The 17,145-nt window shown below is 40.1% G+C and overlaps 1 protein-coding gene across 1 annotated transcript in view; it reads right to left on the bottom strand.

The window, feature by feature from the left end:
* LOC136242659 (uncharacterized) overlaps positions 1 to 16,950 on the bottom strand; it is a 44,802-nt gene extending 27,852 nt beyond the window's left edge. Inside the window, exons 1-2 of the mRNA XM_066034459.1 lie at positions 16,780 to 16,950; positions 15,944 to 16,300 (exon numbers count right to left, since the gene is read on the bottom strand). Coding sequence (XP_065890531.1) covers positions 15,944 to 16,300; positions 16,780 to 16,918 — 496 coding nt within the window. The 5' untranslated portion in view covers positions 16,919 to 16,950. The remainder of the gene's footprint in view (positions 1 to 15,943; positions 16,301 to 16,779) is intronic.
* Positions 16,951 to 17,145: the final 195 nt, after the last annotated feature.

Genomic DNA, 17,145 nt, shown 5'->3' with positions numbered 1-17,145 from the left:
CAAGCCTCAAGTGATAGTACTGAACCCTCACAAGCAAGGCATAATAATGTACGAGCACCACCAATTGGCACTAATTTAGAAATAGTGGATTACGATGACGATGTTACTTTGGTGGATAACCAACATACTGTAGAGGATGTAGTTCAGAACTCCAGCAATATACAAGACCAACCACCTGCAGAGATGAGACGTTATCCAGTATGAGAACATAGACCCCCAGCAAGACTCCAGGATTATATTAGATCATAAAGATGAGGACATCTTCTTAGTGGAGGGGGATAGTGTAACAGACCTATTAAATTATTTATCTTTGTATTATAAACACCTTTTGTATAAGCTATTTACATAGTTAAGTATTAATTGGTCCTTGTACTTTTGTGTCAGTCTTGTTGTGAATGATATATGAGTGCATGGTAGCTTGAATAGTGCTCGTAACCTGCTTTGTTACACTTGTGGAGAAAGGAGATGGGACACAAAGGAGTAAATCCATGCATTGTAGGTGCTGTAACTGGTGAGAAGGAACATCTTGGGTCAAGGTGACATTGAATGGTAAAGAAATCAAGCCTGTAGTATTCACCCAGGGGCGTAGGGAGGTGTATTTTCTGGCGTTTGAATGAAATGAATTAGACAGAAAATAAGCTCCCACGTTAATATGTCATGGTTGTGTCATGCGTAGCACGTGATGCTTGGTATAAAAGTGTGTGGTGAAATATTATAATTCATTCTAGGCCACAAAAGTGTTACAGGTTAGCTTGTCTTATTTGACTGCGTTCGAGGATGGATGATGACAAATTCGAAAAGCTAATGAATGAAATGCGGGAGATCCAAAAAGCTCAGCGACAGACTGACGATAAGCTCTCGAGCTCCTTACAGGAGCTCAGGAAAGAAGTGAACACGGCGCAGGAAAAGACGGCCAAGGATCTCTCCCAGAAGATAACTAAGTCGGGATATACATTCCAGAAGAAAGGCCATGAACACCAGTTTACGTTCAATTCCGGAATGCAAGAATCCATCTCATCGGCCCGCAGCGAGCTGGAGAAGTTGGCAGCCGACCCATCAGATAAGGATTCCCTGGCCAAGGCGACGCCTGTCTGGATGAAGGTGCGAAGGCCTTGCATAAAAGGCAGAAACACATCATGATAGCCGACAGTTCTGATTGGGGTGCCGTCCGACATTATGAAGCCGATCCTTTAGCCGACGACTCCGATGATGAAAAGAATATTAAAAGGGCGAAGAAGGAGTCAAAGAAGGAATCGGAGATGACTGGAGTTACGTACAGAAAGCGGCGTGGTGGTGGCCATATTAATGGGGGATACAGGAGGAGACGCCAGCAATCCTTCAATATGGACCAACCAGGACCTGGTTACAGGAGGGATGTGTACCAGCCACCACCGCTAATGGCCACGGGGGGGCCCCCATATCAATACAGAGTTCCAGTTGGGCAGTACCAGAGTATGCAGTACCGCAACCAACAGAAGCTAGGACCATGCTATGGCTGTGGAGGATGTGGCCACCTGGTTGCCAGTTGCAAAGCGAAAGACCGCTTGTATCCTCTGTACCAGCCTGTGGTGAGCAGTGCTGCTGATGTGTCTGAGTTTGTAGGTCAAAGTTCTTGTGGTACATGTGTTGATAGTCCAGTTGTTGGGCAAGTTAAGTACAATGAGTGTGTTGATGGCCTGGTTACTGAACCAGCTAAATACAAAGAGTTCATTGATGGTCTGGCTTCCAGGCCAACTAATAACATAAAGTGTGTTAATATCAAAGGGTGTGTTGATAATCTGGCTGCTGGGCCAGCTAAATGCCAAGAGTTGGATGTTGAGCCAATGGTTAGGCCCCTTGTAATTGATGCTAAAAGCGTCCATAAGTCTGAGGGTTTACATGAGATACCTGATGTGCACCAGGTCAATTATCATGGCATGTCTGGCGGTGAAGCATGTCCTGACATAACTCAGAAATTCTGGGAAGCAGAGCCCAGTGGACTACAGCAAATAACCAATGTCCAAGGACGCCTTAAAAAGAATATGGAGTTCTGGGAGAATGTGCTGGATGCCCCTCCCCCAGTTTTAGATTGTATAAGAAATGGGTATCGCCTGCCTCTTAAGTTTATCCCCCCTACACACTTCCAGCATAATCACAAATCTGCCACAAGCCACAGTGATTTTGTATCTGAAGCAATTGAAAATCTGGTTAACAATAGATGTGCAGCACAAGTGGAGGGCAGACCATATATATGTAGCCCTCTTTCAGTTGTGTCAAACTCATCAGGCAAGCTTCGTCTGGTCCTTAATCTAAAATACCTAAACCAGTATTTGCATGTATTGAGTTTCAAGTACGAAGACCTAAGAACAGCCGCCCTGATGTTTGAGCCGGGCGAATATATGTTTAAGTTTGATTTAAAGTCTGGCTATCATCATATTGATATACATCCTGAGTATCAAAAATATTTGAGTTTTCATTGGGAAACCAACGGTGAAACAAACTATTTTGTGTTTAAAGTCCTTCCATTTGGGCTTGCAACTGCATGTTACCTATTTACCAAGTTGATGAGACCTTTGGTAAGGCATTGGCGTGGTAGAGGATTGAAGGCTATTGTGTACCTGGATGATGGAATTGTAGCTGTAAAAAGCAAGGAGAACGCCTTAATAGAAAGTGCCCAAGTTAAGCTGGACCTGGGAAATGCGGGATTCGTTGTAAATAATGAGAAATGTGAATGGGAGCCTAAGTGCAACATGGAATGGCTGGGATTCCTAATCGACTTATCAATGGGTGAATTTTCTGTCCCTGAGGGTAAACTTGATATGCTTAAGTCAAAGTTGCTGGCAGTGAAGGAGGCCCAGTTGGTCCCAGCAAGAAAACTAGCAAGTCTGATAGGCACAATAATTTCAATGTCCTTAACCCTTGGCCCAGTTACCCGCCTAATGACCCGTAGCTTGTATTCTGTGCTTAATGACCGCACTTCATGGTGCCAAAAGTTAGCATTGTCATTGGAAGCTTTGGACGAAGTCCAATTTTGGTTAGATAACATATCTCAATTTAATGGTAGAAACATATGGCCCACACCATCTGCAGTGAGTGTGGTATACTCAGATGCTAGTAGTACTGGCTATGGGGGATATGTAGTGGAGCATGGTAACAAGGTGGCCAACGGTCAGTGGTCACCCAGTGAGGTAGTGCAAAGCTCTACGTGGAGGGAACTGAAAGCTGTTAGAATGGTATTAGAATCATTTCAGTCAAAATTAAAGAATGAGCGTGTGCGTTGGTTCACAGACAACCAGAACGTGGTGAGGATTGTCCAGTATGGAAGTAAAAAGCCATCCTTGTAGGCAGAGGCCTTAGGAATTTTTTCTACATGTGCCAGTAATAACATACTAATTGAGCCAGAGTGGATTCCTAGAGAACAGAATGAATTGGCAGACTACTATAGCCGCATCGTCGATTACAATGACTGGATGTTGAACCACTCTGTTTTTAGCTGGTTGGATTCTTTGTGGGGCCCCCACTCTGTTGATCGTTTTGCTAACCGATCTAATGCCCAACTTGAGCGGTTCAATTCAAGGTATTGGACGCCTGGATCAGAGGCTGTCGATGCCTTTACATGTTCCTGGACGGATGAGAATAATTGGTGGTGTCCCCCTGTTTATTTGATTCCAAGGGTTATTCGGCGTGCCCAAGCTATGCACTGTAAAGGAACCCTAATAGTCCCCCAGTGGATATCTTCCCCCTTTTGGCCACTATTGTTTGTAGATGGTATAAATCCAATAAAATCAGTTGTGGGGATAGCTGAGCTTCCTAATAGTGAAGCCCTCTTTCTGTCAAGCCCTCTTTCTGTCAGGTCCAACAGGTCAAAATCTGTTTAAGGGTTTACCTAATACTCCAGTTTTAGCAGTGAGGCTAGATTTTACAACGTAGCACAGCCACAGATATAATCATCCAAAAAATATATATATATATTATTAATTAATTTTTAAAAAAAAGATTAAAAAATATATAAAATGAAAGCGTGTTGTTTAAGGAGATGTTGCTAGAGTTTTGGCAATTTTTTGCCTTCAGCCAATAGTTGCAGCCTCCAGTGCTTTGAATATGGTGGCAGCCTACAATGCTTAGAGCTTATGTTGAGCAATACAGCCTACAGTGCTATTGATTAGTGCCTACAGTGCTAATATGAACGACAACAGCCTACAGTGCTAATATAAAGAATGCTACAGTCTGCAGGCTAATACAGATAACTTCTGCCTACAGTGCTAATGTGAATGATCATTTGTGCAGCCTACATAGTTCTATCAATAACCAGAGGTATATGTATATATTATGTGTGTTATAGAAGGATGTTCCAAATCGGCAACTGCCGCAGCTTTTTAGTACCCAGTACCCTGGTGTATGACATGATGCGGCTGACCTCAATTGATTGATGATCTAAACTCATCCCACGTGCATGTGACATGTTCTCTTTGTTCTAGGTGATATGCATGGGTATATGGTATCTAGAAACTATATACGGCTGCTTAATATTATAACACACAAGTATTCTACTAGAAGGAAGCTGGAAGCTACTAGATGAGCTAGAAGATTCTGGGCTAAAGGAATTGGCAAAGAAGTTACCTAACACAGTCCTCCATAGTCGTGCTAATAGCACTGTTAAGAAATACTTGGGCGCATTCAGGAGGTGGAAGACATGGGCAACCTCTCATAAGTTGGTGCCTTTGCCAGCTAAACCTCATGAAGTAGCCTTATACCTTCAGCATCTGGGGGAAAAGACCAGGTCAAAGTCAGCAGCTGAAGAAGCCTGTAATGCCCTCTCATGGGCCCATGCAAGTGCAGGATTGGCTTCACCATCTTCTAACCTATTCGTGAAGACTGTGCTGGAAGGGCTTCAGCGGTCATATGCTAAACCAGTAGTGAAGAAGGAACCGCTAACAGTGGATATACTGGAGAGGATCGTTGATGATGCAGAGAAGTCTGGAGCACTGTCTGATCTACGCTTAGCTACTGCCTGCCTTCTGGGATTTGCAGGTTTTCTTCGGTTTGATGAGCTCATAAGGCTGAGACCATGCGAAATTAAGTTTTCTGAAGAAATGCTAGCAATTAAGATTCTAGGGAGTAAGACAGACCAGCTGCGTCAAGGAGATGAGGTTGTCATATCAAGAACTGGAAGCCGGACATGCCCTGTAGCTATGCTCAAGTGTTATATGGCTAGGACAGCCACACCCCATGAGGACCAGCGTTTCCTCTTCAGGCCAATACAAAAAACCAAGCATTGTGAAGAGTTGCGAGGCACAGGAAAGATAAGTTACACTTGTTTGCGAGACCTTTTTCAGAAGAAGCTGTCTAGCCTGGGGTATAATGTCAAGGACTTTGGTCTTCACAGTTTGAGGGCTGGTGGTGCTACAGCAGCGGCCAATGCTAAGGTGCCCGATAGGCTCTTCAAAAGACATGGGCGATGGCGTTCAGAATCAGCAAAGGATGGTTATGTGAAGGATAACATTGAGAGTAGGCTACAAGTCTCTCAAAGTTTGGGACTGTATCTTAATATAGCTATAAACGCCTTCTTTGTGCCCTCTAGAGTCAATAATTATTATAGCCAACCTTCTGTGGTGGCACAATCCAAAGAGTTGTATAGTGGGTGTATGGTGTATGGTATGGTATGTTGTGGGAGGTGTATTTTCTGGCGTTTGAATGAAATGAATTAGACAGAAAATAAGCTCCCACGTTAATACGTCATGGTTGTGTCATGCGTAGCACGTGATGCTTGGTATAAAAGTGTGTTGTGAAATATTATAATTCATTCTAGGCCACAAAAGTGTTACAAGTTGGGCCCACCCACCCTCCCTTCTGGTTTTCCTTGACTCAGATGTTAGATAGCTGATCGTAGGAGAAGGAGACTCATAATTTTGACTTTATACTAGCACACACACTGTGGAGTGGAGCATTTTGGGTTTTTTCCTACATGGCCAAAAAAAAAAAAAAAGAAAGTGAGCCTGTAGGTTTTTTCCCTAAGTTGTTCTGGGCTGGTCAGCTCAAAAATTTTTTTTTTTGTTCAGTTTATTATAATTTTGCTAGCCCCCACTCCACAAAACATACAGATTTTGCAATGTAGCTATATAATTCAAGTTTGATCAGTTTTGTAGTGTCTCTTATTGTATGCTGTGCTAGAGTCAATAATTATTATAGCCAACCTTCTGTGGTGGCACAATCCAAAGAGTTGTATAGTGGGTGTATGGTGTATGGTATGGTATGTTGTGGGAGGGGGGTTTCCAAGGGTTTCAGGAAACCCCCTCTGAAAATGTCAGTGACAGCAGAGAGCATTGAACTCAGCTAAGAACCTAATGGTATTGATTATATACACAATCTACAACAACCTGCAGCTTACCTCCACACCATCTCTGGCTAGCTATAAGGCTGTCTTTCCTAACTCACTCACAACTATTTATTTATTTATTTAGTTATTTATTTATTTATGATTACTGGGCAGTCAGCACAGCTGGTGTGCCCAGGAAAAAAAAAGGGAATCACAGTATTAGGTACAATTATATACTAACTAGTGTGGTGCTGATTGTTTGTAAAGTGTGACTAGCGCATGGTGTGCTCTATTTAGAACAAAACGTGATTTAGTGCGTATAAGCGAAAACCATCAGGCCAGTTAACATTAGATACGATGTTACATAGGAAGCAAAAGTATCATTTGTGAAAGTTGCTATTATGTTGTTTAATTATTTATTGCCGTATAATTATGAGGTGTTAATGCTAGCTAGCCAAATGCTTTAAATAACTCAAGTTTAGACACTTAACACTGACACTTAATGTTATCCAGTTTGGTGGTTATTAGTTCTCTTACATTTCAGCTAGGTTTAACCACGTCAGAGCCATGAACAAAGCCAGTCAGAAACTGAGAGACCAGCTCTCGATCTTTCACAATCTCGTGATGATGCACAACCAGAAAGGTCAACCTCAGTAACAGTCGAGATATCAGTAGTAGATGAGAGGCAAACGAGCAATGAGGGTACTTCAACAAAAAGCACTGCAATTATGCCACCTAAGGATGTAGGAGTGCTGCTTCAATCTGAGTTATCAGATGAGCTCAAATTAGATATGTGAAGCTGAACGATCATTTAGTACCTTGCGTAGAATTAAAACTTTTTAACGCACAACAATGACCCAGGATAGATTAAATGGATTGGCATTGTTGAATATATACAATTCCACACCATACATACCAACTGCAGAAGAAATAAGGACAGAATTTCTAAAGAAAAGGTGTCGTTTAATGGAATCAACTAACTTGTAACATCTTGCACACACTTTTGTTTGATACACAATTTTTTACATGCAGGTCAATACTTGTTGTACATTGTACTTCAATTTAGATGAAAATCAGCCCTTTTTGGTATGCAATATTCGTCAGCATCCGCATCTGAGATCTACTACCAGTGGAAACCCCCTCCCAGAATTTCTGGCTGCGCCCCTGTTCACCATTGCTGAATGTTGAGTTATTCTTGTCTGAAGGTATCATATAGTTAGTTAGTTGGTAAATCAGTCAGTCAGTTGAAAATTCATTTTGAAGTATTAACTTGTTAAAAGCTGGTGTTTCCAGTCAATTTGAAGGCATGTTTTATTCTTGATTCCACATTATTGTGAGGGTAAAATGAGACTGGCATCTGCCATCTGGTTGATATTATTCATGGGAAATACCAAACCTTGGTAGTACTATACAGTACTACTGTACATTTTTGTGGTCAACAGTGATACTAGCTGATGTAGTGCTTTAAAAATTGTCAAGCTATAGTACTTCATTGTCCATTTAATATATTTAGGTACGGGCTGCCTGCAGGGAGGGAAATATGGCCTTTTCCCCTGGGTCTCCACAAAGGTAACTATACAGTTGTACAAATGGTGATTCTGACTTGCATGTATTGCAATTTTAGCAGTGCTAATTAGGCTGTGCTTATATGGCACTGTGGCTGTAATTCTATTAAAGCAATTAACTTAGGTAAGCAAAATAAATACTGGTATCACTTCCTTGGCTTTCATATGGCAGGTTTCAGTGGTCACAGTTGCTGGTTTCTTTTGAATAGCGCTACTTAACCTAATTTATCAGAAAGGATTACAGAATATTTTCTCTCAAACTTGAAGATTTCCACCAGTGTCAGTTGCTGAAGTCTTTAAATCAGCAATGGTAATTAGATCTACAATGCATGTGGACAAGAATGCCATTTGTATCTTGTTTTGATGTTTAGTGAGCATATGATTAGCAAAGAATTACATGGTGACAGTTTCATCAACCCTTTTGCATTATCAAAGAGGCAGAAGAATTCACCTTCCTTCACTGCAAGACACTTCACATCAAAAACCATAATTTGTTCAGTATATATATATGCAATATCTATGTACTTAGTTAGCAATGTATATTGTGCATATCAGTGTATGACACAAACCGTTTCATTAGTATAACAACAAAGAATAATAAGTCTTTTGTGTTATGTACATGTAAGGTTGTACAAATTTGTTCATATGCTGGCCTAACAACCAGACATCATGAAGGTTAAACATATGTATTGACATTATTTTTTTTTTTTTGGATGTAGACGAATTTAGTATTATTGCGATACGACCCTGAAATACCCTATCTCAGCACACTAATTTTTCAATAATTTCATGGGGGGAATGTCCCCAGTCCCCTAGTTGTAGCATATTCACATGATGCCTTACACAATGTACTTCAAATTCTGAAATGACCAACCACATGCATAATAGACCTAGAATCTATAAAGGGCCCCATTTTGACTCCTTGTCCTGAGCCCCATAATTGCAGCCTTGATTGTATTTACTGTGTATTCAGGTACAACATTAAAATATTAATGGATGTGAATGTCTAGACTCTAACAAAGCAAATAAGCTAATGTAAGTTATGATGATGTAATTATTATATTGTGATTTTCTAATAGTCTTTCATAGTGATGTATCTATGGGTGGGTCCAAGCCCTACTATACAACTCTGGTACACTCAAAATTCATATGGTACATAGCTACAAATGAATAGAAGGAAAAATTAAAAATTTTAAAATCCAGTAAAGACCATAGAAATAAAATGCAGTGAAACAAGGGAGGTCACCACACTCATCGCCAGACCTGTAGCTATAGATTAATCCATAGTCACAACACTAAAGTAGGAATTAAATTTATCAAAGTGGATATAGTACCGGCACCGGTTACGAACGTGAACGGCTATTTTACCGGCACGAGTCCATCATTCGCTGGACTATCAAACAAACCAGTTGTGTCTAGGCAAGCTAGAGTTGGTACACATCCAATATGCCCCGAGCATTCGACTTTAGGGCACGCGTCTAGTAGGTTTCCCCGAGCATTCAACTTTTGGGCACGCATCTAGTGGGTTGCCCCGGGCATTCAACTTTAGGGGACGCGAAAAGTAGTTCCTTAGCATTAGGGGTAGGCTAGGGTTCAGCTTTGGTTTCTTCTTCACTCTTGTTATATATAGAAGTCACTTCAGTCGAATGTTTATAAGGTAGAAACTAAAGGAGATAAGTAGCTGCAGCACTGGTGGTATAATCGTTACAAACATTGCTTATGAGTACGGATGCCTGGGTTCGAGCCCTCGCTTAGACAACTTATTTTTTTTGCTTTCTTAGGTTTTTTGTACAAGTTTTTTTTTTAATGCACGTAACATTCTAAGTATTATACTCTCTACTACTGGCAAAATAGCCGGCAAAGCAGTGTAACCGGTGCCGGCTTTATATAACCTGCCTAAATTTATTATTTATTCTAGTATGGTGATGACCTCCCTTGTTTTGCTACTTTTGTTTCTATGGTAGGGTCCACAATGTGAAAAATTAATATTCTCCAATCAACTGTCTAACTATTGTCATGTGTTAGGCTAAGTGTAACTTGAATAACACCAGCATGGCAGCCAAGTTTGTCTGGTAGAAAACGATACAAATATCTTACAATCACGTGATTTTTCGTTGCAGCAGTTCGTAGGGTTCTTCATATGCCACGATATTCACTCTCAACATTGTTCAAGTAGTCTATCATAAACTCAATGTATCGGTGGTTTGGTTTTATTGGTCAGTTTCTGGTGGCAACACGATCTGTACTGTTTTTTGGCGACAAACAAAATGTTTCTTCCTCTGGAACACAGGACAAGCGTGCAGAGCAACAACTGTGCCGTGGGTCATCAATGACCAGTACTAGGTAAAGTATCTGCATGCAGAGTATGGTTATAATTGAAGCTTGTTAGCCATCTGGCTGAGCCATCTATATGCTGAAATTCGGCCAAAACGACGTGCTTTTTGCAAACAAATACCAGAATGGTTGATACATCAGTGAGACAGTCTCCAACAGCAAGGATACAAAGCTTATAAACACCTAACAATACGGTTATCTTGCCCAGTAAACGCATAGAACAATCCAATGCATGAAGTAGGTACTCACGTGATCGAAATTTAAATCACGGAAAATGCAACCATAATCTATTCCAATGATCTTAAAATCACTTGAAATAGAATGACAACCAGTTGTATGCATTAGGTTCAGCATCTCGATTAGCCCAGCAGTCTAAGACTCTCCCTATGATGTCATCACACACCTGCACTGGCCCAGACCACGCCTGAGTGAACAATTAACACAAATATTTAACAAAAGGAGCAAACTGCATGGTTTCTGTTCAGAAATAAGTGATTTCATGGGTATTTCTGTGATTTAAATTTCAATCATGTGAGTACCTATTCATGCATTGCTCTGCTCTCCCTTCCTTGCTGTTTTGGTGGTTTAGAGCTTATAAATCACACGAAGGTTTCTGATTCTCAGATTGATGCATCACTACTGATTTACTACCTCCCTGAAAGATCTGATTATCAAGCAGTCAGTTTGTGCTCGGCCCCCTGATGTTCATTCTGTAAAGGCCCAGGTTCATCTTAATCGGCGAAGAACTTCCAAAGAACTCGCAATGCATGTAAGAGGCCATCTTTCTTCCCAACTTCAAAGGGCGGTTGATTTGAATAGTGAACCCATTGCATCTTCCTGGTTACTGGCCCTGCCATTACAGGAGCAGGGCTTCCATCTTAACAAACAAGAATTCTGGGATGCTGTCTATCTGCGCTATGGATGGAAGTTGCTGAATGTTCCCAGTCACTGTGTCTGTGGGGCTTCTTTTACTATAGACCATGCTATGGTCTGTCAACATGGGGGCTTAACGTTTGTGTGACACAATGACTTGCATGACATCACAGCAGGTTTATCAAGGGTGTGTTCAGATGTTGCTATTGAGCCTCCCTTACAGCCCCTCAGTGGTGAAGTAATCACTCCCAAGTCTGCCAACTGACAGGATGATGCCAGGGCGGATATTCATGCACGTGGTTTCTGGGGACGGAGACAAAGTGCCTTTCTTGATGTAAGGGTGTTCCACCCTAATGCACCAAGTTACCGTAACTCCAGTATACCATCTATCGTCGTCTGGCCAACATGCTTTCTTACCACAGCTCAGCATCTTATAGTGGCACTCTGGCATGGATTCACTGCACATCGTCCTTTTCATTGCTTCGTTCTGCTACAATGTGCATCCAGGGAACACGATCCATCCTTCATCGTTCCAACAATGCTTCCCTGGAGATGGGCCATGTTGCTGGCCCTAGGGACTTTTAGCTGTCCCTTTTCAGTTGTCTGGCACACTTGCTCCTTGGTGCTGGGGGTGGTAGGCAAGGGCAGTACATCTAGCTCAGGAAAAAAAATTTTTCATGCATTGGATTACTCTATGCATTTACTGGGTGAGATAGCCGTATTGTTAGGTGTTTACAACCTTCGTATCCTTGTTGTTGGAGACTGTCTTACTGATGTATCAACCATTCTGATATTTGTTTTGCAAAAATCGCATCATTTTGGCTGAATTTCAGCATATAGATGGCTCAGCCAGATGGCTAACAAGATTCAATTATAACCATACTCCCCATGCAGGTACTTTACCTAGTACTGGTCATAGATGACCCATGGTGCAGTTCCTGCTCTGCTTGTCCTGTACTCCAGAGGAAGAAACATTTTATTTGTCACCAAAAAGCTGCACAGTTCGTGCTACCACCAGAAACTAACGAATAAAATCAAACCACTGCCTTGAGATAATGATAGACTACTTGAACAATGTTGAGAGTGAATATCGTGGCATACGAAGGACCCTACGAACCGCTGCAATGAAAAATCATGTGACTTTAAGACATTTGTATCGTTTTCTACCAGAAGAAAGCATTAAACTTGGCTGCCACGCTGGTGTTATTCAAGTTACACTTAGCCTAACACATGAGAATAGTTAGGTAGTTGATTGGAGGATATTGATTTTTCGTGTTGCGGACCCTATCTATGGTCGTACTCAAATTTATTATTCTACTCTTGTTTGTTAACTTTTGTAAAACATAATTATGACTAGTGAGCCTGTATCAAAAGGCACCACATGCACATATTATAATAATTTCCTTCACAAAGTGCACCCCAATTATCAATTACTGGCAGGAATACTGTCTTCAGCTATGTTCTGTTCCCTACACAATGTTATGTCTAGTACACAATGTTATGTACAAAGAACATTATGAGAAGTACCTTTGAAATTAGGCTTGAGTACATTATGCTTTTAAAATTACCTATTATTCTTTCTGGCAACTCTTTCTTATTTACCTGTTATTCCCAAAATTATTCCCAAATATTCCTGGAGTAATTCCTGAAATTGTAAAAGTCAAATGGATATTCTTCTGCAGCTGAAAATATAACCACTTGCAAGTATAAAAACCATACCCAAAGATTGAGATACTCTAATAGAGCAGTCACAGTATCTCGATCTTTTTGCCCGATTTTGTGCTAACAATGATTGTGGATGTTCCTTTACAAATTTTTCTGTAATATGACATGAAAAATGTGTGAATTCTATTTAATTATTCTGGAAGATCACCCTATTATTCCAGAATTATTCCTGATTCTTTTTACCACTGATTATTCCAAAAATTATTCCGGCATAATGTACGCATGCCTATCTGCAAATAGTCCATGCAATTCAACTGTAGGTATGAAAATTATAGGCACTTTCTGTTTCATAATGTGATAGGTCAGCATGCAATAGAAGCCGCAAATTGATACCTTTATATGTAGTGGAGTGAAGAGGTGGTACACAAAGGAGGACAAACTTAAGGTATAATTCCATGATGCATGCATTGTAGTTACAGCAGTTGGTGAAAAAGTATGTCTCAAGCTGAAGCGATGTCAAATAGTGCAGAAACTATTACCGTAATTTGCTTACTTTTTGTGCAAACTGAAAAAAATTTGTGACAAAAAATTATCATCTAAAAATATTTTCGTATGATTTACATGGATGACTGCTCTATTAGAGCGGTTTGATCTTATGTAAAAGTTTTCTTGTTAGAAATTTTCGCACAAGTTTTGCATACAAAAATTATTTTACAGCAAAAATAACAAAACAAATTATGGTAGTAATTATTGAGTTATGTTTGTTGAAGGAACCAGTCAGTTAGATAGTCAGTCATCAGTCATTAAATTCTGTTAGTTTAACTTCTGTAAGAACTTGTCGAAGGCATTTTGGGCTACTTTGAAGCATGTGTAGGCTTGTTTATACCTAGCCAATGCTACTATGTATAATGATAGAAAGGTGAGGCTGGATTTTGGTTATAACATTTTTGCCAAAAAAGCTAAACCTTTGTATATAGTTATACATACTTTAATAAAAAGTATGATTACTGATCATTTAAAAAGTTATACCTATAGTTGACAAAAATTGCATTAGCAGTAAATATTTATACATGACATGTAGCTCATTTTAAACTAAACATCATAACTACAAACTTCTAATCTTTAGGTCAATTTAGGAGCTAAGTATACAAAAACAAAGTAATAACAGGTATTTTCCAAGCTAGTATTCTATTATCTTAATAATAGTGAAATTTCTCTAATGTGGACATTTTGGAACCCAGAATTTTTGGCCCCTTAGAGGTTTTCCTCTTTCAGAGGTTAAAAATGTATTAACCAGTCCTGTTGGGACCAAACTTTTCATCCTTGTGTCATTAATTCTGGGAGTTTGTTAACAGAGGTTCCACTGTAGTAAGTAATGCTAAGGACAATGATAACTGTAAATGGCTAACATGAACCATTGTAATAGTTCACAACATACCTCAAGGGCATAGGTGGGGGGGTGGATGGATGGTTCAGATGAACCCCCCTTTCAGAGGCAGAATTTTTTAAAATTAAAAATCATACCAAATCTTACAGCCTTGGAGCTCTCCAGCAGCTACTTGCCCACTGGCGCTCCTCTGTACTACTCTTGAGGGTCACATCACATTAATGCAAATCATATCTATTGCATCATGTGATCGATTGCGTACGTGATGCATGGTTGAAATGGTGCAAGTGAAATGGCGAAGGACTGTTCAATGGCATGATACAAGGCAGGAGCTACTAAACTTGAGTGGTCATGTTATACATGTGTCAGGTTAGCACAAACTGTAAATTGTTGATATATATTTTGCCTGATGGATAGTTTGTTCATGTTACATGTTGTGGGCACGTGATGTCTCAAACATATTGGAGTACAAACCAAGTCTGAAGTTATTGACCATCAACAGGAGGACCGGCTGAGAATAATGTACAGCTGGAAAGAAGTATTGCCAACTAAGGGACTCGAGTGTGGAGGGTTTCCGTGTGCTAGGAAATTGAAGTTGGCAGTCAGTATGCTGTCTGAAGTGAAAATTAGTTAGTTTTAGAATAGGTTTATAATTTCTCTATAACCTGCATAAACAGCAGTGTGTAGGTTTTAGCTATAGTTAGATGCACAAACAGCACCTTTTAATGTTACTCCCCATAGGCGGTGGAGACAGGGGGGCCAGGGGGGCCATGCCCCCCCGACTTTTTGGGACACTGTTTGCAAGAAAAGATCGAGATACTCTAATAGAACAGTCAGGATCTGGATACTCTAATAGAGCAGTCACAGTATTCAGAGAAGCAGTGTAGCAAATTCCTTAGCTATGTATGTGTAGTTATAAATAAGGAGATGTAATTGGTGGAGAGCAGCTATTGTCAGCAGGCTGTGACCTTTTTTTTTTTTTTTTTTTTTTTGGTCTTCAACTTACAGCTGGCCTGGCCCCCTCACTCTTTGGCCTGCTCCACCGCCCCTGTTACTCCCTAAGGGCACATTTTGTGTACGCATCATTTTTGTTCAAACATGCATGGTCTAGGGGAAGCACCCAGGCCTTCCCCTTAAGACATTAAATCCGAACCCCTTCAAAAAATCATGGCTACATCCTTGTACCTACCAATTACATATGATGTATGCATAAGCAATTTTAACCTTATAATTTGGGTCACACAATGAAACAACTGTACCATACTATGGTGTTAATCTTATGTTTGATTTGGTTACTATGGAGTTCAAAATACTAAACAATAATACCATACCTGTTTCACTGCCCATACAAAAGTCTCAATAGTAGCAGTGAAATGTATCCTGTATTTCACTGGTAGCACTGCAACAATCGTGGTATTTATCCCAAATTTCACTGCTACCCACCCATGCTATTACTAGTACTAATATTGGAAGTGTCTCTGATTAGAGACATACCACATTCCCTCCAAGTAAGACAAAAATGCTTTATAAGATGGTTTACCACTCTCAGGTATTTGATATTATCTTCAACCATAAAAAAATTTCTTTATAGCTTAAAACGTTTGCTCATGTGAGTTGTAGAAACTGATGGACATGCAGACATACATGCACACATCAAACACAATTTTCTTATACTAGCTTTGGGAAAACAGACACGTGCCTACAGCTTGCTATATATAGGGAATGCTATTTCAGTATTTATAACTATACTCAAGTACACAAACTGCTGTAATGACAATGTGTATAGATAAACTGCATTAGTACACTTATTACTTCTTTACTTACCAGGGATATAGGTCAGATTTGTCAGTGGTGATTTGATATTCAAAGCTGGATTATCACTGATGGAGAGTATACAAAAATACAGACCTGCATAGCCCTCACTGAATCGGTCAATGATTAGTTTTGACTCAACTTGACCAGTCTTTTCTCTATAGAGTGAGGTGACTTCATAATGATACAAGAAAGACCAATAATCATCAATCCTAACTGGTTTACTACAGTCTAATGATTCATTGTAGTAACGATACCATACTAATTTTCCATGTGAGCTGGCATAACCAGCACACTGTAATATAATTCTTTCTCTTACACCACTAAAAAGTTGCTTCTGAGTGTAATATATTAGTGAAACAAAACCATCTAGACAAACAAGAGTTTCTTTTATTTACATACACTCAGACTGGAGCCATACAGCTATAAATTCAGTGTAGGCCACTCCAAATGAGAATGTATAGTTTCCCATTCTGCACCTGTGGACACCTGCATTATTGTCATTATTTTTCTATTAATTAACAAAAGTCCAAACCCATGTGGCATCTCCTGTGTAGCTATATAATATATGGAAGCTTTCGTTTTGCATTGTTAAAGCATGCACAGAATAAACTAGAATAGTTATAGCTATAGGTTTGGCTTACAAGGAGGCCTTTAATCCTCTTTTTAAGATTGTCAAGTAGAGCAGTTACATGTTTTTGCACAAATATTATTATTATGTATGTTTTTTTGTATGTAACCAGCTATTTTAAAGCTAACTACTATCGCACACACAGGGACTCACATTGAAAGCATCCATAGGCGGGCAGTTCCAATTGGAGCGGCCTTAAGTTACCGTAGCTACTCACTTTCTGTGGTTCTGTTGATAGGTCCGACCTGTTGGATCACTCCTACTGTGATATTGTCAGGCGGCAAACATTTACTATCTTGGGACAGCACAGACCTGTAACACAATACTGACAATATTGCTGCTAGCACTAATTTCATGTCGTATATCTAGCTATAGCCACTGAGCTCCGTATAGCCACGTCTTGAGGACGTCTTCGATAAGTTAACTGTTGCATGAATACACACAAAATCAACCACTAACACTATTTAATAGCTAGCTAATTTGTAGTGGCTTTCGGGGTGTATATAATTTACTTGGCTTCGATACAATGGCGGATCCAGGATGGGCAACTGAATGCCCCCCCCCCCCCCCCCCCCCCCACCTT

The sequence above is a fragment of the Dysidea avara genome, chromosome 1 (genome assembly GCF_963678975.1).
Source record: "Dysidea avara chromosome 1, odDysAvar1.4, whole genome shotgun sequence".
In the NCBI taxonomy this organism is placed as follows: Eukaryota; Metazoa; Porifera; class Demospongiae; order Dictyoceratida; family Dysideidae; genus Dysidea; species Dysidea avara.
This window is presented reverse-complemented; position numbering and strand designations above follow the sequence as displayed.